Source organism: Ambystoma mexicanum, chromosome 5q, assembly GCF_040938575.1.
Source record: "Ambystoma mexicanum isolate Mex_15411 chromosome 5q, UKY_AmexF1_1, whole genome shotgun sequence".
Taxonomy (NCBI): Eukaryota; Metazoa; Chordata; class Amphibia; order Caudata; family Ambystomatidae; genus Ambystoma; species Ambystoma mexicanum.
The window spans coordinates 276,978,761-277,005,451 of record NC_090933.1 but is presented as its reverse complement, the minus strand read 5'-3'; the positions used below and the strand labels follow the sequence as shown (position 1 = coordinate 277,005,451).

Here is a 26,691-nt window from a genome sequence, read left to right as displayed (position 1 = left end):
TTAATTAATTAAAGTTGGTAGCCTCAAAGAATGGTAAAATCCCATAGGAAAATATTCGCGGTCGAATATAAAAAAGTAGTTTCCACTGCCACCAGCCAAAACTTGATCAGGGGGGATAGAGACGTGCCCCCTCGACTAACAGACCCTGGGGAAATCGAATTGCCCCAACCAGTACGTCCACAATATGATGGTTTGTACTGGTTTCTGTTAATAATTTGGGACTAGTAAAGCCAATGGTGACTTTACATGCCCTGGGAGGCAGTAGTCAGTCCCATGGTATGGAGTCTATGGTGGGGTGTCACTATGACACCCCTGTGTTACTGCACGGAGGGTGCTGTGTAACACACATAGGAAAAACGCATGAGACCCTATGGAGTAAAGGACCCCATAGCCCATAAAACACATTACCAGTCAAAGGAATACCATAAATCATGTCCAAGAGTGGGAGGAAAAGAGTCTCACTCTTGGCAGGAGGAAAAAACAAACTCCAGAAATCCAGCAAAGCTGCTGGGGGACTCACTAGGTTAGGAAATTCAGCCTAAAGAGAGAATTCTCTCTAACACCGCCGCACCCGCTGCCTTCTTCTTAGCCGCTGCCGAGACGACAGAGTCCGGCGTGGGCTGGGCCCTGAGGCACAAGGGGGCGGCATCGGGAACTCTGTACTTCTTCTCGTGCCTGTCCCTCTTGGCTGGTGTCGTGGAAAGGTTCTTGAGGACAGCAAGCCCCTAGTCCCAGGTGTCGTCAAGTAAAGGCACCGCGAGGACTGTCTTCCTCTTGGCCTCTCGTCGTTGGTACAGAAACCCCTCCTTTTTCTGTTCTTCAGGGCAGAGCTGGAAGAGCTCGGATGCGCTGGTTATCATGGCGTGGAAAGAGCCAATTTTGTTGGCTGGAGACGCCCGCGCGGGGGGGGCGGCCAGGGGGGCGGTGACGACGGGATGTCTGCTGTGTTATTGCCGCCCTCATCGTCCGTCCGCGTCGCTGAGGGGTCCACCGGTCTCACCGGCACGAAGGGCCGGGTGGACTTTCCTCTGCTTGTTCGTAGGGCTTCTCAACCGGCCTGGTTCTGGATCCTCCGTCGGGGTCCGTGGTAACCTTGTCCTTATCTCGGTGCATAAGGATTGGATTGCCAACAAAATGGCCGCCGAGCTATCCTGGGGCTCGGGCAATGGCTGCGACGGATCGGATGGCCGCTCCACTGGGCCCTGTTAGTCGTCATCGCTATCTTCGATCACATCAGCAGGGACCGTCCCCTGGGATCTAACCTTCTCGAACCTCTTGTTGAGGCCTATGAACCTCTCGTTGAGGTCTATGGACCTCTCGTTGAGGCCTATGGACCTTTCTTTGAGGCTCTTCTCGGTTTCCACCAGTTCCTCCTCAGAGGCTGACTCCGAGTCTGTAATGGCCACCGGGCCCCCCCCTCTTTTTCCGCCGGGGACTTCAGGGGGGTCTTAACGGTGGGCTGAAAAGAGGATTCCCTGCAAGGAAGCAGCGATACTCTGGGCCCAGAGGGCGTTTCCACAGGCGTAGTCTCAGCCGGCTTCGACAAGGTCGCAGCGACCACTTCGGTAGAGGCCTTTGCCAGGTGGATCAAGGCCCTCACCACCTTAGGTGCGTCCAGGGCCTTCGCCTCGAGGGGAGGGTCAGCGCCTCGCTCCCCCTTCGAGATCGACCAGGTCCACTCCAGCGGCCTACCCGGGTTCTCTGACTTCCTCTTCCCCGAACCAGAGCGCTGGCTCGTGGTCGAACGTGCGGGGAAGTAGCGCCCTGCTTGGCAGCCGAAGAGCCTGACCTTTCGGCGCTCCCGGTACCAGCGGACTCGCGGTGCTTGGCCTTCTGTTGGGCCCCCATCGGCTGGGCGCCCTCACAGGACTTAGAAGCCCGCTCAGACTTCTTCTTCGCCTTCTCACCTGTTGTGCCCTTCTCCAGCCAGGCGGCGAGGCGGGAACAACGATCTTGTTTGGTCCGTTCCGAAAGGATCTTGCAGAATGCACAGTCTTTCTCCACCTGCGTCTTGTCCTCATGAAGGCAGTAGAGACATTGCGAATGCTCGTCCTCCTTGAAAACTTTCTGTAATCCGCATCCAGGGCAGCACCTGAACAGCTTGGATCCGGGCGTCGAGCTTCCCTTGTCCTGGGCCATGTCCGTTGAGGTAGGCCGCAGATCTTCCGGAATCCACCAAGAAGTGTAAACTCGATGACAACTTCACCCTTGAGGGGCGTAGAAGAATTCCGAAACGGGTCCCCATTATCGGAAGTAGAAACGGTGGACCATGAGGCTCGATTAAACCGAAAAAATGAGAAAATCTCCTGAAAAAGCATGAAAACGCAGCAAAAAACTCAAGAGCTAAACACAAGGACTCCCAACACTTGAGCGTGCGGTAAAAATCTGAGGATGGCTGCCAGAGGCGGGGCTTAGGGAGAGGGCAGTCATTGGCTGGGAGCAGTATGACCCAGAGATCAGTGATTGGTTACTACTAAGACAGATCATAAACGAAACTGATACTGAATTTTTCTTTACCGAGGATTCCCAGCCTGACGATGGGGAATATTCATGAGCATGTGAATCCACGCCAGACCCCATGCTGGAGAAACATTTCTCTGTCAAGCCTCCCCTCCATGATGTATAGCATCCTCTTCTGGGACCCGGTTTGGGACTCTCCCGCACTCTGGTAAGGGGAGCGGGATTAATGATTCAATGTCAGCCGTCGCGTGAGCCGGGTTTTCAAAGAAATGAGCCCTTTCTCCATGTCGAATGCGTAATTTCGCAGGGAACATAAGGGCATATGGGATAAGCCTGGCTCTCAAAAGTCCCTTCAACGAGTTCATATGATCTCCTTTGTGCCTGTATTCCAGCCGCAAAGTCAGGAGAAATGTGAATGTTATTAACTTCATATCGAAGTGTCCCACATTCTCTTGATAGTTTTAGGATGTGGTATCTGTCCCTATAGTTAAGCATTCTTGCTATAATGGTACGAGGTGGGGCTACCAGTCTGGGGATTGGGCTAGAGTGTGGTGTGCCCGCTCCACCAGGATGATTAAATAATTGATCACCAACAAATAGGGTCTTCAGCAAATTTTGTATGAAGGGTTCCATGGGACCCCTGCACGCGGTCTCAGGTACTCCAACGACATGTATGTTATTTCTTCCTGACATTGATTCAAGGTCCACACATTTTCCACGAGTCTTATCGAGTTCGGCTTTTAGTAGTGTGATGTCCCAGTTGTGCTGGCTCACTGTGTCCTTAACTGTGCTTATCCTGTGCTCTGCTTCATTAATAGGACCAGTCTCTTTCTGAAGCTTGGATTTTAATGACCCAATGGTGGCTACAATGACATCCAATTTGACGTTCACAGCCAAGAATCCGCTTTGCATAGCTGTCAGTAACTGATCATCCCAAGCCTTACCGTTCGAGGGGCGGAGGTCCCCGCATGCTCAGGAGTTGCCGGTCTGGAACCCGAGGCACAATTACTGGTAAAGGAGTACATTGAGCCACGTTTCTTCCTAGCGCCTTTGGTCAACTTGGTCCTCCTGCCTAATTTTTATCACCACCAAATGGCCTACCCGAGTGCGCCCCAACTCCTAATGCCCAGGAATCTCAACTTGGATTAAGTTCTCAGAGCCGGGTTCTCTGGTCAGCCCGGCATCTCCCCAGTGATCTAGTTGCTGATGACCAGCCTGTAACGCTCAACTGACTCCCACGGAGGCGCTGGTCTAGTCTGGGTTGCTGTGGCCTCTTCGAGCGTGATGCACAGAACTCGGAACACCGACTGAACAGGACCCTCAAATATTGCTTGTCTGGCCCGTAGGAATATCCTTCTGCAGATGAGAAAGGGGATTAACAGTCTGCAGAATAGTGTGCTTGCTCCCCCCTTCCCCCTTCGTTCTTCTCTAACTTCCTCCGAAATCCCCGGTTGAAGCTCACCTTATGGTTTGAAAGGATGAACTCTCCATCCTGCTTCTGGTGCAGGGGTGCGTGTTCGTCCAGTTACTTCACTGATTTTCAGAATGGCGCTGGCAAAATCCACTTGACTTTTCCGAGCGGAATGCCGTAAGTATGAAGATTACAAAAGTTCAAGTGTAGAGCCTCCTTTTCTGTTGCATTCCTAACCTGTGATCTGTCCTTTATTTCAGGTGCAGAATGAAGGCGATGCGTTGAGGGATTGAATTGCCGATGGTAAACTTAGGTGAGTTAGCGATGGGGGCGATCCCTCTTAATGTCTTTATATCCCTCCAGTAATGTCTTTTGTCCTTTCCCCATAGGGTCCGGGGTGCGGTACCTGCCAGCGAAGCGGCACCGACCCGAAATGAGGAATGGTCCACCAACAGAAGACCGGTAAGTGTTATGGCGGAAAATTTGGCTTTCCTCATATGTTCCTTCTGCTCACCTTTTGTCTCTTCTCTCTACTAGGCGCAGAGATGTGGCGATCGGTGCAGACAGTCACGGTGGAGCCAGAAGAACTCCCGAGGACAGGTGAGTGAAGCGCGGCGCTGCAGCGAGCAACGCAGTGCTTTTAAATGAAAGTCTTTTCTCAGGAACGCTGGCATGAAGGTTCCGGGTGCAGGTAAGAAGTTAGATAAAGTTCTTGGTTTTCACCTTTCTCTTCTCTTCTTTCCTTACAGGTGTTCCAGGATCGAGGCGGGCGTGGCTGGAAACCAGATGCAGGAGCAGACACGGTGAGCGTTCAGCTGCTTGGATGCAGAACAACGCAAAGCGTGAGCTACTGTCTGGGCGTGGCTTAAATAGCCCCCAAAGTAGTTCCAGGTAAGTATCCTTCCCTGGCCACGCCAGAGTGGCAAAATGGCCCCAATGAAAAAATAGTCCCTTTCAGGTCTCAGGGAGGCCTGAATCTTGCAGCATGGTCTGCATCAGGTAAGTGCACAAAACACCTTCCTTTATGAGCCTGGCGCCTATGGCGCCAGGACTGATGCCCAACATGAGCCTGGCGCCAACGGCGCCAGGTCAGAGTCCAAAGATCCCCTATAAGGGGCCGCTGGGCTTTTACCCGGGGGCATGATGCCTGCTCCCGGGGGTGCTGGGCCTGGCCTGGTGCTCCGGGGGTAGGCATCATGACACAGCCTAAGCTTTCAGTTGTCTATAGGGTGTCACAAGGTCCGATGAGCTGCTCCAGAAAACTCCACCTAGTCCCTGTAGTAGTCACTTACATCTGCCAGCACCAGGAAGGAGCAGAATGCGGATCTTCACATCTCCCAGGTATAATGGAGTAGTATAGAAAGTGGTGTGTGATCAGTGTTGCTCGACAGTTATGTGGTCAAGGCTCACCCTGTGTCAGCAGTCTTAGGTGGTCATCCTCTTCCCCACTTTCATTTTCTCATCCGGCCAGTTATGGGCCACACGAGGGGCTCACAGTTCCATGGTTTTGGCATGGGTCAGCAGTGCGAGGGGACTAGTATTCCTGTTTTGGGGGCTTCGGGGTGCTCTCTGCCCAAGTGTGACTTTACAGGTAATCTTGCGTTCGGTCAGCCCGATGGCCCCTCCAGCGCCCGCAAGTGTGGTCGCTCCTCGCGCTATGGACCCGCTGCCAGCTCAGGTTGGGGTTTTGTCAGTTGGCCCATGTCATGCAATCACCAATTCAACACAGTCACGCACTCACCAAATCAGGGCACCAGGCACACAGTACACAATTCTGTTCATAAGGGTTAGGTACGCCCCATCCAGCTGAGACAGGGTGTTCGAGTGGCTCACCATAATGGTATCCCATCGTCCAAATACACTCGGTTAACACGGAGGCAGAATCCATGGCGGCTCTGGCCGGGTAGGCGGTTGTCATGGGGATGGTGTAATACACATTGTGTGCGGAGGCATACTCACGTGACGCGGGTCCGCTCACGTGATCGCACAGCTCTGGCGCGGACCCGCTCATGTAGCCGTGCTTCCATGGCAACAGTATAAAGTGTAAGGGAGAATTCTCATAAATGGCTAATTTCCCTTAACTACTGAGTCCCTCAGCAGCTTTGCTGGATTTCTAGGATTTATTTTTTCCACCTGCTAAGAGTGTGAGCCTTTTTCCCACTCTTACATGTGTTTTGCTATGTGTATTTCTACGTTTTGTGTGATCGTGGGCACAGGAGCCTCACCTACTCCATGGCACCATATTTTTCCATGTGTTACACAGCACATTCAGTTCAGTGAGACAGGGTTGTCTTTTAGACTTCCCACCAACTCCATTTTCTGGGGCTGACTACTGTCCTCCAGAAAAGATAAAGATGCTATTAACTTTATTTAGTCACTTTTACCACAGACCCAGTACACCACAACTTACATGGAGTATTGGAAAGGGTTAATTCTTATCCCTTTTTGTCCGTCTCTTGGAGCATTGTTTCGCTCCCTTTACATCAAGACTTGGCTTGTGGCAGTGGTGTCACCCTATTTTTTATACCTCTGTTATCTTAAATAACCATGGTATTGTTTTAGGCTATTATATTAGCTTCAAACATAAATCCGCTTGACCATATATATGTTTTATTACGGTTCCGGCTGGGTTTATTCGCCATTTCTTTTTGTAAATGTGTTTCTCGTGTTTTCCTCTGCGTGCCAAACCAGGTTTGGTCCCTTTGTTCATCGCCTTTTTGCGGGCTTCTGCACCGAAGCCCTCCTTTAGGCGCCTGAAAGTCTGGGTAGGCAGGATGTGAGGGAGGGGTTTTAGGACCAATGCTATGGGTTCCCTTGGTAACCCAAGTCACACTCCTGTTTTATTGGCTGGGTGACTGTCCTTGCCAGGACAGCCACCCTGCTGTGTGATTGACAGCCAGGCTGTATGAATGGGGGAAAACTGCATAAAAACCAGGTCTCTGGGACTGGAAAGGCAGAGTCGCCACTGGAACGAACAAACCAACGAGGAGCTGACAGAAGAGGACCCCTACGACGACTGAACCACCCGGTGAAGCCCTGCTGCAGGTCCGAATCTTCAGAATCCGATGTCAGAGAAGATCCTCCAGGAAACCTCTTCGCTTGAGATGGTGGGACCAACCAGTTCGCCCAAACTTCAAGCCAGGACCCCTTCTCTGGTCGAATTCGCTGTACAGAGCTACAGTGGGACGAATAGCCAGGAAGGTCGGACCCTGCTTGGGTTTTAAGGAGCGCACCTTTTATTTGTTGCTTTGCTCTGCTGCTGGTTTCTTCCCTGGGTAGTGCAGGACACTCCAGTCTTCTTACTTCTTGTCAGTCTGACAGTCGCTTCAGGAACCGTGAGCCTGCAGGAAATACCAGGAACATCCGCCTCAGCTACACCTCCCTCTCTGTTTTAAGGTACTGTGCAAATCCGGTTGTCCGTTTCGTTCAGCCGTGGTGAAAGTGTGTGAAATCTTTCTCCAATCCGAGGGCTTGTCCTGCTCTTCTCTTTGAACTAACTTTTCTGCCAACCAACGTCGTACGGAATCCAGGGCACAAACTTTACTGCGAACTACCCTTAACCTTGTGATCTTGAGCAAAAGACTTTTGTCCTATTGACATTGTTTCTAAGCCTTTTTTCGCTGATTCTATCATTGTAGTTCCTACTGCTCAATTGCCTGAGTACTCACCCGTTGGTGTGGTTCAATTTCTATCAACTTTGTCTTTCCCTCCCTTTTGAATTACTAGAGTGCCATTTTGCTCCCACTTCATTTTGTGAGCTTAACTTGTCTGGAACTTATTGGGAGTTTTGTGGTGTATTAAGAGTGTTATTTTTAAACTTCTTAGAATAGTGAAATGTTATACAACTGAAGAGTAAAATAAATGTATATTCTTTTACTTGAAAACCTTGAGTCAGTGTTTTCTTGAATCATAGTAATCGCTGTCCTTTGTGTAACTATCTGATACTGCTCACTTACTCTTGAGATAAGTCTGGCTGCTCAGCCACTGCTACCATTTTAACTGTGTAATACAGGCTTGTACCAAAGGTGAATTTGTACTGTCACTTGTAGTCTTAATTGTGTGTGGTGTTCCCAAAGGGTACTGCATATCATTCTGCCTAACATAAAGGAACGCCTGTTGCTTATCACAGCGCTTCTCAGCTGTGATTACTCTCAGCAAGTGGCGTTTATCTACTCGGTTTTCACAGACCTCGACCATGGTTTTTGTTTCTGGATTTCCTTTTGATCAACCCTTAGCAAGGCGCTTACCACAGCTGGATTACACAAACTGCTCGACCTTTGCACAGCCTCACGGACTGCCTTGGTATTATGATTTTGCTACAACGGCAACTTCTGGACCTTCTTGCTCTCAGCATTGTATTCGGCTTTCATTGGGACTTCTTCTTGTACCACGGTGGCACACTTTTTACTATCATTGAGGCCATCATTCTGTAACTTTGGTCTAGGGTGACTACCCAGCAAGTGCCTCTTGGGACCCATTTCAACAGGTCCCTTCCTGTTAAAGCTGCACTCCACCATATTGGGGAACAAGCCTTGAACCGACTAGCAGGGGACAAGTCCACCTTCCTCTCCAGGTATACATCTCCCAAGTAGCCCACTGGTAGATGAGTTGTCATTTGTATAACTAATCATTACTGCTTGTACTGACCAGCATTGTCTAACACTAAACTGCCTGTTTCCATTGCAGCTACCTGGGAACCTGGTGCTCTTGTTCCAGTCACCTGTGGCCTGAACAACCGATCAGCGAGTTATTAATATATCTCCCTCACTGGTGGTTGGGGACGGAGGTATTCATAGTCTACGCGGACCCCGATTCTTGACAGCCCCCACCCCCCAGAGTTATTGATACCAGAGGGCCTAGTGTGTCCCCTTCGATCCCCCAGTAGTGTATAAGCAGCAGGAGCTGGCATTTCGTGGGTTGAGCGGGGCTTGCTTTTAATGCCTGCAACTGTGTATTAACTTAGGTAAATGAAGCAGGAGGGCCTCAGGGTGTTTGGTGTGGAATGGTATGGGGCCTAGGACCCAGTTGTAAGCAGGTGTGCCTCAGCCTCTCTCACCTCTTCTTCATCTCACTGGTGGCCGCGGGGAGCCCCGGGAGCCGGTCTTCCTTCAGCTGGTTGCTGATGCTGCTCTGCTGGTCCGCCCGCCCTCAAGCTGCTGTAAATCTGCTGGGCTGCGCTGTCCCTCACTCCTCGCGGCAAACGCTCTGCAGCTGAGGCGCAGGCTGGGACAAGGTGCCAAATCAGACTGGCCATCCCCCTTTAAGGCTGCCGCAGCGCTGGGCTCGAGCAGCAAGTCCACCCCCTGTCACTGATGTGCTTCTCAGGGCCTGATCAGTAACCCCACCTTCTATTCCACAGAGCTCTGACTTGTCACTTCCACTGCACGTATCGGGTTGCAACTTGAACACAAGATGCTTTAGGGGCTATCCAAATCTGTATGTACTCTTAAGCTTTCAGACACAGGCACATTAACGGATATTTTAATACTCAGGATTTTGCCGGGCCCGGAGCTAGTTCCTAACCTGTCATTCCTTCTGCTGTTCAACAGCACCCCCCAGGATGTCCTGAGTTTTGATTATGAAGTGAGAGGCCAGGCAATGCAGAGGGTCAGGGATAGCAGAGGGGAAGTGGAGACTGCTGTTGGATTGGCAAGTTCCTTGCAGATTTTGAACAATTCAGCCGTGTTGTTTGTGGCCCCAGAGATGCATGCTGGGATATAGGCCTTTGAGAGAAGCTGACGGACTTCCTTCAAGAGGAGAGGATCCGGAGCAAAGGGTTGGTGTGAAGCAATTGGTCCATGGGCTGTTGGACGAAAGGGAGACAATAGCCCTGTTGGATTACCTGCAAGGCCCAATCATGGGCCTTGCGGGTAATACAACACAGTCTTGGACCATTCCGAGCTGAACAAGGAAAGCCTCCCCCACAGGGTGTTTGTGACAGAAGATCTCAAAGGTTTTGCCCTTTGTGGTGCTAAAGGGATGGTGGCCGCAGCCACACCCCCTCTACTCATTACCCCTTGGAACCACCTGCCTTGTAATCTTCCCAGAGTTGCCTGGCCTCAACCTCGCAGGACATAAAAGACTGAGGGACAAAAACTCTGACAACTCACAGAAGGTGCAAAGTGGGTGGTTGCACGGCCAGACCCAAGGACTTTGCCGTAAACTTCGATGACTGGGGATAAAGCGGATGCCACCCTCGTGAAATTTCAAACAGATTCTGTCCACCAAAAGGCATGTCCAAAAGCTGGAAGAGAAAGAAAGGTGGATGACTGTTAGGCAGAAACCTTTGCAGTTCCCTTAGGGAACACTGCAAAAGATTTAAGACTACAGGTGTTGGCAGTAAACCCACTTGGTAGCAGTCTGTACCACTCAGATTTACCTGGTAGCTGTGGCTGAGCAGTCAGACTTCCCTCAAGAAGAGTTAGACAGTATGCCAAGTATACACAATAGGCACTCAGACACAATAATACAAGCAAACACTGACCAGAGCTTTGGTATCAAAGTATATAATTATGTATTTAAAAACACAGTTTGAAACACTTCAGCACTCTTGTTGTAAAATGTTCTAAACACAGTTACTATTTTAATATATACACTCCTTTTTTCTTATCAGATTATTCTCAGTAAAACACCACTTATTTTCATACAGAGGTGAGCGCTTAACTAGATGGCACTCCAATAAGTTTGCGAAAAAGGGAGGGAAAAAGACAGAACATGGAAAGGTACACCACTCTAAGATTTATGGACACTGTTAGCAAAGCAGAAGAGCAAAGGTCACTGGTGAGCCAAAGTCCAAAGGCGGGGCCCACTCTTAGAGAGCAGAGCACAAATGCGCCCAAGATCACACAGTTACACTAGGCTTAGAAAGTCTTGCAGAGAGTTCAAAAAGAGTTTAGAGAGGCTTAGGAAAGTTTAGCCAGGGTGTCCCAGGCTAACCCAGGTTCGAAAGCCGGGGGCTAAATCTACCCCGTACAGTCGGTAGCAAGGGAAGCCAGGCGGGACACGGTACCTTAAGTGGGAAATATCCTCCAGCGTTGGCAGTTGTTCCTGGCAGTGGGTGCAAGTTGCATCATCGTCCAGGGGAAGAGAAGATCTCGACTTGGAGGAAAGATGAAGGTCGTTGCACTACCAGGGAAGAAACCAGCCGCTGAGTTTTCCGGTTAAAGGTGGTTCCTTTGTTTCGCGGTCGTGGTAAAACGTGGTATCCCGGTTGCCGGGGTGCTTGGCACAGGCAAGGCGGCCACGAGGTAAGTCGGGAAGGCGAAAAGACGGTGAAACTGGTTATCCCCACCAGTCAAAGGAAGAAGACTCTCCGGCGGGAGATCTCCTCTGTCGTTGGGAATAGTGGTGAGGCGGTCCAGCAGGGCTCCACCGGTGGTGGTGTCGTGGCAGGTCGGCTCAGCTTCTCCCTCGTCGGATTCTTAGGTCCTGTGGCGACTTCTGAAGTTCCAGTCCCCAAAGCCCTGCTTTTATGCAGAAAACCCGCATTCACTCAGCCTAGCTGTCACTCAAACATGCTAAGTGGTGAGCCGGCCGGCTCACCACTTGGGCCAATCAGGACGGAGTGCGACTTGAGTTGCCTAGGCAACTCAGTCCAGGGTGCCTAAATCCCCCTCCACCCCTCCTAAGTACCCCAGACAGAGTGGCACCACTTTGGAGGGCTTCTGTGGAGAAGCCCGCCAAAAAGAGGAACAAAGGGCTCGACTTGGGTTGGAGTCACAGATGAGAACACAAACGCCATTTTAGAATCAAGTTTTGGCAAAAAAGACCAACCGGAGAATTAATATTAATTAAATAAACCGGCGGTATGTTCGAGGCTTCCGTAAATAATTAAATAAAGATAGTAGCCTAAAACAATGGGAAATCCCATAGGAAAATATTTGCGGTTAAATATAAAAAGTAGTATCCACTGCCACCAGCCAAAACTCGATCAGGGGGGACGGAGACGTGCCCCCTCGACTAACAGACCCTGGGGCAAATGAATTGCCCCAGCCAGTACATCCACAATATGATGGTTTGTACTGGTTCTGTTCAGAATTCAAGACTAGTAAAGTCAATGGTGACTTTACATGCCCTGGGAGACAGTAGTCAGTCCCAGGGTATGGAGTCTATACTGGGGGTTCACTATGACACCCTTGTGTCACTGCACTGAGGGTGCTGTGTAACACACATCACAAAAACACAGAAGCCCTATGGATTAAAAGACCCCATAGCCCATTAATCACATCTAGATTCAAAGAAACACACTCAAATCATGCCCAAGAGTGAGGGTAAAAGTCTCACTCTTGGCAGGACAAAAAAATTAACCCCAAAAATCCAACAAAGCTGTTGGGGGACTCACTAAGTTAGGAAATTCAGCCTAAACAGAGAATTCTCCCTAACAATGATTTCAAGCTCACAGTTGCGGCCTGTACTGCTAAACTCTCAGGGGAGGCATGAGTGGACAAGAAGGCCAGATCGAGGGGGCAGGACGAGCTTACCTAGCCCGCTCCCTGTCAACGGCAGAGGCAGGCTTCTACCACACCTTTAGTACATGGACCTCCACTGCCACATGTTAGGCAGAAACCTGTGCAGCTCCCTTAGGGACCACTGCAAAAGGCTTAAAACTACAGGTGTTGGCATTAAACCCAATTGGTAGCAGTCTGTACCACCCAGATTTACCTGCTAGCTGTGGCTGAGCAGCCAGACGTCTCTCAAGAAGAGATAGACAGTATATAGAGTATACAAGATAGGTACCAAAATACACTAGCACAAGCAAACACTGACCAGAGCTTTGGTATCAAGTATATAATTATTTATTTAAAGACACACTTAGAAACACTCTAGCACTATTATTATAAGAAAGTTCAAAAACACAGTCACTATTATTATATATACACCCCTTATGAGACAAATCTTAGTTAACACCACTTATTTCCAGACAGAGGTGAACGCTTAACTAAAGATGGCACTCCCATAAGTTTAAGAAAAAGTGAGGGAAAAGGCAGAAATTAGGAACAGCACACAACACAATCCTTTAGAAGAACCCTGCAAGGCAGGAAAGTCAAAGTCTACTTGTGAGCAAAAAGTTCAGAGGCCAGGCTCCCTCTTGGAGAGAGTAGAACACCAATGCGCCCAATATCACACAGTTTAAAAGGCTTGGAGAGTCTTGCAGAGTTCAGAAAGGAATCAGTTCAGTTTAGAAAAGTTCAGTTAGCCAGCCTAGGGCCAACCAAAGTGGTAAATTGAGGATTTAAGAGTCGCCCCACACAGACCGTTGCGAGGGAGGCCAGGTGGACACAGTACCTTTAAAGTGGAGAGGATCCTCCAGTGGGGGAAATTGTTCCTGGCAGCGGGTGCAAGTCGCGGCGTCCAGAGGAAGAGATGATCCCGACGTGGAGGAAAGCTGAAGGTCGTTGCACTGCCAGGGAAGAAACCAGCCGCGGAGTTCTGTGGTAAAAAGGTACAACCCTTTTATTCGCGGTAGTGGAAAAAACGTGGTATTCCGGGTGCCGGGGTGCTTGGCACAGGCAAGGCGGCCACGAGATGATCCGGGAAGGCGAAAAGGCATGCAAACTGGTTATCCCCACCAGTCAAAGGAAGAAGACTCTTCGGGATGAAGATCTCCTCTGTCGTTGGAAGAAGTGGTGAGTCGGTTCAGCAGGGCTCCACCGGTGGTGTCGTCGTTGCAGGTCGGCTCAGCTTCTCCCTCTTCGGATTCTTTGGTCCTGTGGCGACGTCTGAAGTCACAGTCCCCAAAGCCCTGCTTTTATGCAGAAAACCCCCATTCATCAGTCCTAGCTGTCACTCAAACATGCTAAGTGGTGAGCCGGGCGGCTCACCACTGGGCCAATCACACAAGAGTGCAACTTGAGTTGCCGAGGCAACTCAGTCCAGGGTGCCTAAATCCCCTCCCACACCCCCTGTGGTACCCAGACAGAGTGGCACCACTTTTGGAGGCTTCTGTGGAGAAGCCCGCCAAAAAGTGGAACAAAGGGCTCGACTTGGGTTGAAGTCACAGAAGCGAATACAAACGCCATTTTGGAACAGAGTTCTGGCAAAAAATACCAACCGGTGAATTAATATTAATTAAATAAACCGGCGGTATGTTCAAGGCTATGTTACAAAGTATTAGCCTCGAACAATAGGAAAATCCCATAGGAATATATTCGTGGTTGAATATAAAAAGTATTATCCACTGCCACCAGCCAAAACTCGCTCAGGAGGGACTGGACAGTGCCCCCTCGAACAACAGACCCAGGGGCAATCAAATTACCTCTACCAGTATGCCCACAATATGATGGTTTGTACTGGTTCTGTTCACAATTTAGGACTAGTAAACCCAATGGTGACTTTACATGCCCTGGGAGACAGTAGTCAGTCCCAGGGTACTGACTCTATGTTTGGGGGTCACTATGACACCCCTGTGTTACGGCACGGAGGGTGCTGTGTAGCACACATACCAAAAATGCATGAAGCCCTATGGAGTAAAAAACCCCATAGCCCATAAAACACACTACAAAGTCAAAGGATATATCAAATCATGTCTAAGAGTGGGAGAAAAAGAGTCTCACTCTTAGCAGGAGATAAAAATAAACCCCAAAAATCCAGCAAAGCTGCTGGGGGACTCACTAGGTTTGGGAAATTAGCCTTAACAGAGAATTCTCCCTAACATCACATTGAAGGGCAGCAGTGTTTCTCTCCTGGGGCTTTCAACCGGGTTATCCATCAATTCAAACTGAATCTTGGGCCTGGATAGAGCAGTTAGCCCAGGTCATCAGAAATCAGTTTCTGAAAAGATGCCCGAGGCTTACCAGTGGTGGGGGCTGAATGAATGTCCAGCTCAGGGGAGATATCCAGACCATTGGCCTCCTGGAGATCCGAAGCCAGCCTCTGGATATACCTTCCTCATAGAGCTCCTCTGGAGAACAAAAGTTACAACCCAAAGGCTGGCACCGCTTCATCATGTCATACATTTTAGGCACGAAGAGTTTTACAATAAGAGGAGCATATTGAAGAGGGGCCGGAAGCCCACGCGCAGATCGGCGTTGAGGATGAAGTCGGAACTGGCGCAGAGACCTCAAGGCTGGAAGTCGGAACCAGAAGGCGCTGGGGCACTTCCTCCCTCTTTGGGTCGAGGCCCGAGCCTATAGGTGTGCAGGAGTGATCCCCGCAGTTACCCTGCCGGTCCCAGAAGACACAGTGGGTTCTGTCGGCACCAAGGCCATCAGCGCCAGAGTCATAGGTGCCACTGGTGCCTTGGTGAAGATGTCAAGCATCTTGAGGCAAAACGATTCCCATTCCTTCGGGGTGGAGAATTGAGTCGGAAAAGGTACCTGAGCCGCGTGCTCTCGAGAATTGGCTCTTCTTTTTTAGAAGAAAAGGAAGAATGTTCGTGCAAGGATATGCTTGGAGAGCGAGATTTCTAGCAATGCTTCTTATCCTCCCTTTTCTTGGACGAAGGGGACCTCTCCTGGGAATCGGAGTTCCGCACTGTGTGACCTCGAACGATAGACCTTGAATTAGACTGCACAAAGTCTCCCATCGTCTTGTGGACGTAGGTGAAGATCTTTTGTAGCCCATTCCCTGGGGGCCTTCTGTTACATGTACTGGCATGACCCGCAATTGTAGGTGTCGTGTTCTTCACCCAAGCAGTAAAGGGAAATCTGGTGCAGATCTAATACAGACACCTGCTGGCTGCAATACACGCACGGTTTGAAACACACAGCCTTCAAAGGATTGGGCAACGCTTCAATTTTTTTTTTAAAAGGCATGAAGAGTGCATGGAAAAAAAGATGTAACATGTCGCAGCGACTCAATATATACTGGGCCCGACATGTCCGGCGTGGGGTGCGTAGAAGCTGTTGACAGAGCACCCGGCGCCCTGTGGTGGCGGAAAAGTTTCCTATGAACAGCTGCGCTGCGGATAGGGCATCACAGATGAGGAATCTGTGGGAGGAAGGAATCCATTAGAAATGTGCATCAGATGGGGGGATGGTGAAGTACAAGCCTGCGCAAGGGACCTTTTAAAGTCTGAAATGGCAGCCAGTACCCTTTCACAGTGCCAATCCACAGGCTCAGCAAGGCCAACAAATGCATGTAATCAAGAACAATGGAAACTGGACAGGTCAAAGGGCCCAGACCACTCTCCCTACATCAAGGCAAAAAATGAATGCCATCTGCAGGCACAGACTTTGTGGTAGGCCTCAGAGGAGAAAGTAGCACATAAAGGACAGCGGCCGATGAGCCCCACTCCTTATACCTTAGCCTCTCAACAGCTAAGCATGATGGTTAAAGCTGCTGAGGCTCGGATGGAGGTCCCAGACCCCCTTAGTGGGGGAGCAAGTCCACCCTTACTAGGAGGTGCCAGGATGCACAGATGAATATATACAGAAGCTCCACTTACCACATCCTCTTGTCCCAGTCTAGAGCAATCAAAATAAACGTGGACCTACACTTCTGCGGCTTTCTGAAAATCAGTGGAATCACAGGAATCGGTGGGAACACAACTGAGTATGAGGTCCCATTGGACAACCAATGCGTCCCCACCCAGAGCTCCCTGCGAATGAACTCCCTGCAACAGGACAACTGGAGGTATAGAGGCCCACTTGTGGATTGCCCCAGTAGGCAATATCTCCTCCAGAACTTCGATCAGAGCTCCCACTCATTGGTGGCTGAAGCCTGCCTGTTCAGAGCATCTGCAATGATGTTATCTATCCCAACAAAATGGCCACTGTCTACCTCATTCTACAGAGAAAGAACCACAGCTGCATTGCATTGGTGCACTGAAGCACATCAGGGCCAACACACACTTGCCTCAGAGGGGAGGAAGGCAATCAGGGCATGCCTCAAATCCTGAAGCTCCAGCAAGTTGTTGTATGTACAAGCTTCTGTCGGGATCTATTGGTGGCTCACAGTAAGATCCTGTAGGTGAACACCCAGCCCTTTTTAGAGGGGTCCATAAAAACTGTCAGTTGGGGGTCAGGGTTGCCAAAGCAACTGCACTCTTAGCATGATGTCTCCTAACCCCCGCAGACCGACCCTTTGATCCCCACCTTAATGATTACCCTTACACACCCCCCACATATATTTGCAGTGAAATCCGATTAAAAACATTTGTTGAAATTGAATTTGACAAATTCTCCTACGCAGTAATCTACCTATCTACCTACCTATCCCGTTTCGAAATACATGGTTGGTACATTTAAGAGTACATATAAGGAGGTCACATGTGAGTGAATACAAGAAGCGTGTATTTGAGAGTGGATACAAAGATGGTGGAGGTCATACAGCGGAAAGAATTTGCATCACGTGAGGAGTACAGAGGTTCAGTTTTTTGACCATGTTGAAGTTCTGTTCCAATTATTACTTAAAATATACTAGAAAACGTACCTTTGGGTTTCAATATCAGATTCCATCACTTTTATTAAGAGGCTATCAATCCCATGGTACCACGAAAGATTCCAGGCCATCTTAAGCATGTCAGACACTGGCTTTAGGGTCAAACAATCAGCAGATAAAGGCAGGGCATTACAGTAGGGGCTAACCACATGATGACCAGTCACTCGCACAGGAAGATGAAAGCTTTAAACAAGACAAACGAAATCCAAAATTATTTGATGAAACATTGCATACTAAAAAGACAAAAATGAGCATGAACAATTATAAATAAGTTGCAGTTATTTCAAGAATGAATACAGTCTACAGAGCTGAAGGATGAACCAACAACAGTCTTCCAAAATGAGAAGATATTTGAGGTTTTATTGGGTCTCAGTTAGCCAGATTGCGATAAAAACATCAGTTCACATGTAAAGAAAAGTTATATTGTTGATCAATACCAGCTATGTACAATAAGGACTATTGAAACATCAATAACATTATCTGCAACCCTCTGCCAAATATCTCAGCAGTTCAGATGCCTTGTCAAGCAAGCCCTGATACATGCCGATTGATATCAAAAGTACCTTTCCTGATGTTAAGATGGATTTTCAAAAACAGACCTGGGGCCAGGGCTTGGGAACCACAGTTGACACTTGGTTCTAGCCAAACTATCAATGTAACGTGGACTGTGCAGTAAGGCAGACTTCAGGAATTATGGTGTTGTGTAATAGTACAGTTAACCACACAGAGAATACTCAAATCAATAATCACAGTAGAACAAATATATACTAATTTATTGGGCCTTTAAATATTAGCAGGTAAAGTCAACGACAATCATCTATCAATAAACATACACAGATATATATTAGAATAGGGCAGCAATGGTCGCCCTATAGTTCAGGTAAGCACCTTGATCCATAGGATATGGGAACATTCTATTGCTAATAACGTTTGACTTGCAGGATGGATTTGGCTGATATTTTCCAAACAAAAAGTTTGTCATGCCCCTCTTCCCACCCTACTGGAAAATGAAAAAGTTATTAAGAAATCAAATTTTGGAAAGCTGTAGCGCAAAAACCACAGGACGGAATTGGGCCAAAAATACAACTTGGGCAGGAAACATTGACTTAATTTACGGGCCAGGTTTGGGGTTATTCTGTCCTATAGTTATTCATATATTCAACAGGGAAATGGGTGACATCAACTCCCAACAAAATAGCTATATATCCCATGGTGCTTTTGCAGCAGAGGCTTTTCAGAAATGAAAAAGCAGCAATTTTGTCCGAAAATTCTATTAATAACTTTTGATCTGCTGGGTGGATTTGGATGAACATTTTTCAACACAAAAAGTTTTCAGCCCATTCATTTTCAAATAGAAAAAACGTGCAGTTTTTGCACATCCGTAGCGTGAAAACCACTGGGCATATTTGGACCAAATAAGAAACATCTTGGGCACAAAGAGTTGATTTAATTTCCTTGACTGGTTTAGGGTAAATCCATGAAGTCATTTTTAAAATATTCGAAAGAGAAGGGGGTGCCGCCTGCTCCTTAAAGCCTTTATATCTGCGTTGGTACTTTGCAGCATAGAGGCTGAGTGAGGCTAATAACTTTTGACTTGCTGGATGGATGTGGATGAAATTTTCCAAATGAAAAGGTTGTAAAGGGCCCCCTCCAACTGTACATTTTAGGAATAATTTGTTAGCCCGCTGGAGGACTAAATCTCTTCAGCTCAGCAGCACCCGTTTGAAATAATGCGTTCTACCAACGGATGATTTAATAAACAGAAGCCACCCGGATTAGCATGGAGAAGAAGTAGCGCTAATGTCTGCTGGGTTTCTCGCATGAGGCGGGAGAAATTCACCTTTGCAGTCCTGGGTCTGCAGCCGCCAGAGCCCTCTAAAATGGCGGACGGTGGCGCCACACTGCAGTGAAGAGGTGAGTGTTATTGCTTGGTTTGGCGGATCCCCAGTGCCAGAAGGAGGGCAGACCCGCTCTCCCTAACCGCTGACAGCCGATCGATGTTGGCCCGGGTGCTGGTGAGCAGAGTCTTCTGAGGTCCGTCATCCCAGCCGGGGCAGGCTTGCAGTGAGTGTGGGATATATTGACCCACTCAACGGCAGTGCCCCACACCACTAAGCTGCATTTGCGCAGAAACCACCACAAAAGGGTTGCGCTGGCTCCTGTGAGCGCTATGGCTAAAAACTGCGTTTGACAACAACAACAGAAATGGCTGCATCTTCCTGCCAAGCACACATCAGGCAGGATGGAACCAGGGGGCACATTGAAGGTGATTGCCAGTGTGTTCCGACAAAAATAAAAGGAAGAAAGTGGAAAAAGCAGAGTTGCGTTGCTGCAAAAGCCAAAATCTCCATTGAAAAGAAGAACAAGTTACTTACCATAACTAGTAACGTTCTTTCGATGGGATGTTCCTCCGACGTATTCCAAATTTATGATAGGTAATGTCCACAGCTGTGCTGCTTCAGAACATTTTCGGCAGAGGGCGTCCTGCGTCGATAGAGTCGATCCCATGGCCCTCGAGGGCCTCCGTCGAGGGGTCGACGTCACTGGATGTTATATATAGGACGCACGATGCCTATAGCCTCAGTTGTAGATTTTTCCCCAGAACATGTGGCACCAATCTCCTGCCAGCCTGACTGCAGATAGCCTTGCGGAAACGTAAGCTGCAATCGCATAGGAAATTCTCCAGAGGGGCAGGTCAGGAGGGCGATGTGGAACACGTCGGAGGAACATCCAACGAAAGAACGTTACCAGATATGGTAAGTAACTTGTTCTTCGAGGGGATTGTGTCCTCCGACTTATTCCAAATCTATGACAGACTCCCAAAGCAGTACCAAACTATGGAGGTGGGAAAAGAATTTAGAAATTTAGAATACCCAATCAAATGGCGGAATAAAGAACCGCCTTACCAAAGGACAAATCCTCCCTGTGGATTGAATCCAGGACGTAATGCTTGACAAAAGTATGTAAAGAATCCCATGTGGCTGCTTCACAAATATTCTGAATAGGAACACCCCGCTGAAGAGCAGTGGAGGTAGCCACGCCACTAGTAGAGTGAGCACGTAATCCTACCGGAGGGTCCTTCCCCGCCAAATGGTAACATTCAGTAATAGTGAGGATAATCCACCTGGACAAGGTCTGTTTGGTAACAGCCTGGCCCAACCGGTGTCCAGCATAACCGATAAAGAGCTGATCATCCACTCTGACCCAGGACATCCGTGAAATGTAAAAGCTCAGAGCTCTCCTAAGATCCAACCTATGGAGCCTCTCCTCATCCTTGCCAGGATGCGGAGGAGGATAGAACGCCGGAAGAACTACCTTCTGGCTTAAATGAAAATCAGACACGACCTTCGGCAGAAAAGAAGGCAGCGCCCGAAGGACAACCCTGTCCTTCTGAAAAACAGCAAAGGGTGGCTTGGCCGAAAGTGCCTGCAACTCACCCACTCTGCGGGCAGAAGTAACCACAACTAAAAACAACGTCTTGAAAGACAAGTCTCAAAGGACAAGAGTGCAAGGGCTCAAACGGAGCACCCATCAGAAACTTCAAAACCAAATTCAAATCCCAAACCGGGAGCTGGAAAGGGGTCGGCGGAAGCACGTCAGTCAGTCCTTTTAGAAACTGCGAAATCAAAAGGTATCTTAAAGTAAGAACACTCTTCAGATGAGCACTTAAACATGGGCAGCACCGCCAGGTAACCCTTAATGGTACCCACTTAAAGACCCTTGTGGGCTAAAGAAAGCAGAAAAGACAAAACCATAGGAATGGAACATTGGAGAGGATCAACATTCTGTCTCCTGCATCAGTCGCAGAACTTACGCCAATGGCAACGGTACAGGGACTTTGTTGCTGGCCGCCTAGCCGAAAGCAACACCTCTATCACGTCATCCAGGAGGTCCCAATCCTTGTATCTCAACCTTTCAGATACCAAGCATGAAGGATGAGAGTCCTGACCTCTGGATGGAGAACCTGACCCCTCTCCCTCGAGAGCAGATCCTCTCGGTAAGGAAGACATCGTGGAGGGCAGATTGACAATTCTAGAAGGTCCGGGTACCACGCTCTCCTAGTCCAATCCGAAGCGCCACGGATCATGCGGGTCCCGAACCTCCGCAACACTTGAGGAATGACGGGGACTGGAGGAAACGCCTAAAGCAGCAGCAATGACCAATCCACCACGAACGCGTCTCCTAAGGCTCCTCTCAGAGGAAATTCCCATGCAGAATCTCTCGCACTTTCTGTTGACACTGGTGGCAAAGAGATCCACTTGCGGCGTTCCCCAAAGGGTAAAGATCTCCAGGAGGACTTCCTGAGCCAACTCCCACTCGTGAGAGACTGCGCTCTGCCTGCTCAGAGCGTCCGCCGCTGCGTTTTCGTCTCCGGCCAGATGAACTACCGAGATCGAAAGACCTTGTTCGATGGCCCAGAACCAGAGCAGCATCACCTCCCTGCACAACGGGAGTGACCCTGCCCCCCCTTTTCTGTTGAGGAAATGCAAGGCCACTTTGTTGTCCATCATGATCATAACACTTTTCCCCCGTACAGTCGGCAGAAAAGCCTTCAGGGCAAGCCTGATGGCCCTCACCTCTAACTGGTTGATGTGGAGTCTGGACTCCGACGGAGACCAACGACCGCTGACGGTCAGCTCGTTGGCATGAGCACCCGATCCTGTGAGGGAAGCATCCGTCACAATCGCCACCTCCGGCCATGGTTGCCAAAACGGTTCCCCCTTCAGTAGGTTCCTTTTGTCGCCCACCACAGAAGATCCTGTGCGACTGAGATCGGAATCCGAACGGGATCCGACATCTTGCCCGAGAACTAGGACCACTGCAGTTTGAGAGCCCATTGCAGAGATCTCATCCGCAGTCTGAACTCCGGCACCAGAAAGATGCAGGATGCCATGAGGCCTAGCAACCTTAGGAAGTCAAAAGCCGGTAGACACTGGGCACTTTGAAACTTGTCCACCATCTGCACAATGTGATGAGCCCTGACCTGAGGAGGCAAATACTTCCTGAGGGACGTTTCCAGCAGAGCCCCGATGTACTGCAGCTGTTGGGAAGGTGTCAAATGTGACTTCTTGAAATTCAGGGAGAAGCCCAGCCTGTGGAGGGTATGGCAGGTGAGACCGAGATGATCCGACACTTGTTCGGGAGAGAGCGCTCGGATCAGCCAGTCGTCTAGGTAGGGGTAGACGTGAATCCCCCCTCGCCAGAGGTACGCTGCCAGCACCACCATGAGCTTGGTGAAGACCCTCGGGTGGAGGTCAAACCAAATGGCAAGACCCAAAAATGAAAGTGCGAGTCGCTAGCCGCAAACCTCGGGTACTTCCTGTGACTGGGATGAATCAGCACATGAAAGTACGTGTCCTTGAGGTCGAGCGACAACAACCAATCCTGAAGTTGAAGGGCCTGGAGGACCTGAGAAAGAGTAACCATCTTGAACTTGTCCTTCCTGAGAAGTTTGTTCAACCAACGCAAGTCCATGATGGGTCTCAACCCTCTGTCTTTCTTGGCAATCAAAAAACATGGGGAATACCATCCCTTGTTCCTCTCCGCCACAGGCACCAGTTCTATGGCGCCTTTCTCCAGCAGGGATAGGATTTCCTGCGCAAGGAGCGGATCTGGACGCTTCAAAGAGAGCTTCCCCGGTGGATTGTCGTGAGGCCGCTGAAGGAAGGGAAGGCAGTAGCTGTGGGCTATGGAATCCAGAACCCACGCATCTGAAGTAATGGCACGCAATTCTTCGAGATGATGTGCTAACCTGCCCCCCACCGGCGAACCATGGGACAGATGTAGCGGCTGCGGCAGTGCCTGATGGCAAAGAGGCAACTGCCCGAGCGGCTTTGGCACCACGATTTCCCCGACCACCATGGGTAATTTTTCGCTGACCCCTTTGACTGGCAGCCCCTCTTGATCTACCAAACGAGGAGTAGTATTGAAAGGAACCTCCCCTCCATTGCTGTCCCCTAGGACGAAAAGGCAGAGGTTGCCTTACTGCAGCGCTCAAAGACGTTGCTGCAGCTTTGGAGGTCTGCAACCTCTCAAAGCTCTTGTCAGCCTTGCTGCCAAACAAATGAATGCCGTCAAAGGGCATGTTCAGAAGACGGGATTGCACATCCGGGGCAAAACCCGACTTCTGCAACCACACAAACCTGCATATCATGGTGCTCGCAGCCATGGACCGGCTGACACTATCTGCCGTGTCCAAACCCGACAGAAGGGATTCGCACATAGCATTCTTGCCATCTTGCACAAGGGCCAGAAAGCCATCCCATTCTTCCCCCTCGTGAATATGCTCAGCCACCCAAGACGCACAGTTCCACAGAGTTTGTGCAAACTTCGCCAAGGCACAAGTGGAGTTGGCAGACTTCAACGCCATACTCCCAGCAGAAAATACCTTTTTCGCCCAACCATCAAATCGCTCGTCGTACCTATCAGGAGGGATGGTAGGGTACGCAGCCTGCACCACCAAACTCTCCGGAGTAGGGTGCGATGATAAGTAGCAGGGGTCACTACTGGATGGGCAGTATTTTCCAGGAATGACCTCTTAACTGCCGACAGACTCTCCGGAGCAGTCCAAACCGCTGCCACCCTCTTTTGCAAAGCCATGTGAAACGGCAACACGGGGTCAGTGGACGGACCTTGATCCAGGATATCCGTCAAATCATCCTGCTCAAACTCCACTGGGGGCGGCAGACCACCCCAAGTACTCTGTCACCCTCGACATGAGACGCCGATAGGACGATTCAGCATGCGCCCCAGGTTCAGGCCGGCCAAACACCACCTCCGGCGAGGTGTCAAGGTCACTGGCGTCAGGCAATGACTGACGGCGTTCCTCAATCTGACTATGCCCAGACAAAATGTCATCAGGGACTTCAGGATGTACAGGCAAGCCCATCTCCTGATCCGACAGTTCATTAACCTCTGAAATTTCTTGCAAAGGTTGGAAAAACTCCAATTTAGGAGGAACAGAAAAGGGCTCAAAAACAGGCCTCACAGACTTACTGAGAGCCTTTCTCGGAGGTTCCACAGCCCTCCGGGGCACCTCTGGCAAATCCTCCACAAACGGCGTTGAGGGAATCAGGCGTCAACCGAGGCGACAACGGTGTCGACAACTTCTTTAAGGGGGAGCCCCACGAGAGTCCTTCGACAGACACAGCGCCTTTGACGATTTCTTCAAGGCCGGAGCCTCGAGAACATCCTCCACCGGACACAGTGCCGATGGCGTCGACGCCTTCTTCGAAGGCTTCACAGTTTTCGACGGTCCCAATGGCGTCGGGGACCGGGACCTGGCACGGCTATGGCGATCGCCCTTGTCCGATCAGGACCTCGCAGGCTTCCGATGATCGCGCCAACCTCCCGAGCCCGAAGGCGTGCCAGTGGTGGACCAACCCCGTTCCTTGCCGGCTTCTTTTGAAGGCACGGACAGAACTGTGCCTTGCGACTCGCTAACATCTGCTGGTGTACTGAATCCCATTCGGCCAGCGACGAAGACTTGGTGGGACAAGTCAAACGTCTAGCGGAGTCCCCGTTCTCCGACGAGGAAGGCGACCTGAGACGTCGCTTTCTAGAATGCCTTGACGAAGCAGAGGAATGGCGGGAACCACTCCTAGACCAAGCCCTGGATTTTCACCCCTCGAGTCATTGGTCGAAAGCCCAGCGGACTTCGATCTACGGGGCTTGGACCCCCTAGCTACCTTTAATTTCCTCTTACGCTCCTGCAAGGCCTTAGACGTCAGGGACTGGCAGTCCTCGCAGTCGTCGGTGGCGTGGCTTTCGCCGAGGCACCAGAGTCAGATGTCGTGCAGGTCCGTGATGGACGTCTTCGACCCGCAGTCCCAACACTTTTTAAAGCCCAGCCTTGGGGTAGTAGAGGAAGAAGAAGACATTGTTCAAAGAGGAGAATTGAGTGCGCTGAGATTCCGAAGCAAACACGTTTGCTGAAAAAACAGAACTGAGGCTACGGGCGTCCAGCGTCTTATATATAACATCCGGTGACGTTGACCCTCAACGGAGGCCCTCGAGGGACCTGAATCGGCGCTATCGACGCAGGACGCCCTCTGCCGAAAACTTTCCGAAGCAACACAGCTTTAGCCATTACCTGTCATATATTTGGACTACGTCAGAGGACACAATCCCCTCGAAACCCTTTTTCACCTTTAAAAATGCTGCTCTCACACTATTTGCATCTGTTCTTCCTCCAACCACTGAGATTAATAAGGCCCTGCCATGCCCATGCATATCCCCACTGTCCCTCAGCAAAACCAAGCCTTATTCCAGAATGACAGGCTGTGCCAGCCAAAACCTGAAAACCAACAAAAGCTGTACTGCATCAAACACGGAAAAGCACTTAACTTTGGCTAAAACACATCGAAATCACTGTTTGAAAAGGAATCAGAGCTGTATTTACACAAGTCAATTTTATGGAGACCTTTGCCTTGTCCAGACTGTTGTGTAAACCATATTGGAAAGACAGATGCCAAACTGAATTTAAAGGAAGAAATGCTAGCAGTTTTCGACACGTGTAAAAATGGGCTTTGCTGACTGAAGAAAAAAAACAGCCTATTTAAAAAGTAAACTGTTGAAGGAAAACCTGCCATTACCCAGCAACGTGAAGGGTTTGTGGCTGGTGATAATACACACATAGGCTATTTTTATTCCACAGGTTTGTTTTAATTCAAGACTCAAAATAAGAAAATAAAGATTAAGTCACATGGGCTGAGTTAGCAAGGGTAACGCTCACCTGATTCTCGCAGAGGCGCCGGTCTTGACTGGGCGACTACCGTATCTTCAAAGGTGATGTGCAGCACCCGGTTGGCTTTTTGGGCTGGACCTCTGTGCCCTGTATGCCTGACGTGCAGAGTAAGATGTCTGCAGATAGAAAATACGGGGTTAATGAACTGGGGTTATTGGGGTGTCCCTATCTCTTTCCTCTTCTCCTCTCCTGTAGACCCCCACAGGTTAACGCTCTCACCTTAGGTAAGTGAATGCCGAGCTCTCCATCTGCCTCGGGGCAGGGTGCTGTAACCAGTTCCTTCACTGGATAGGTAGCGCAGGCCTCTTGACTTCAGAGGACTGCTGTCCGTCGTTTACTGCACGAACGGTAAGTTTCGAGTAACTCAAATGTCTTTAAAGTCTTGAATAATGATGTCTCTTGTTTTGCAGGGTTCCGGCGATGGCGGATGACGGGCTGAAGTGAGTTGAAGATGGAGCCCGTGTGATGAATAGAAGCGCCTGGAAGCACGTAAGTAAGCGCTTGTTGCCAGCTTCACGATGCGCTCTAACTGTCTTTTTATTTTGCAGGTACAAGTTCGGAGAGGCTGCAGGGTGCCGGGATACCCACTGGGTTAGATGTGGAAAGGAGTAATGGCACGTGAGTATTAAAGTTCCCCAATGTCTTTAAACGCACCTCCGGAGCGCACGAAGAGTAGGTAAGCCTTTGCCTTTCA

The 26,691-nt window shown here is 49.7% G+C and overlaps 1 protein-coding gene across 1 annotated transcript in view; it reads right to left on the bottom strand.

Annotated features, from left to right (window-relative positions):
* RTTN (rotatin) overlaps positions 1 to 26,691 on the bottom strand; it is a 2,784,523-nt gene that overhangs the window by 1,382,262 nt on the left and 1,375,570 nt on the right. The window contains exon 25 of the mRNA XM_069620779.1: positions 17,243 to 17,434. Coding sequence (XP_069476880.1) covers positions 17,243 to 17,434 — 192 coding nt within the window. The remainder of the gene's footprint in view (positions 1 to 17,242; positions 17,435 to 26,691) is intronic.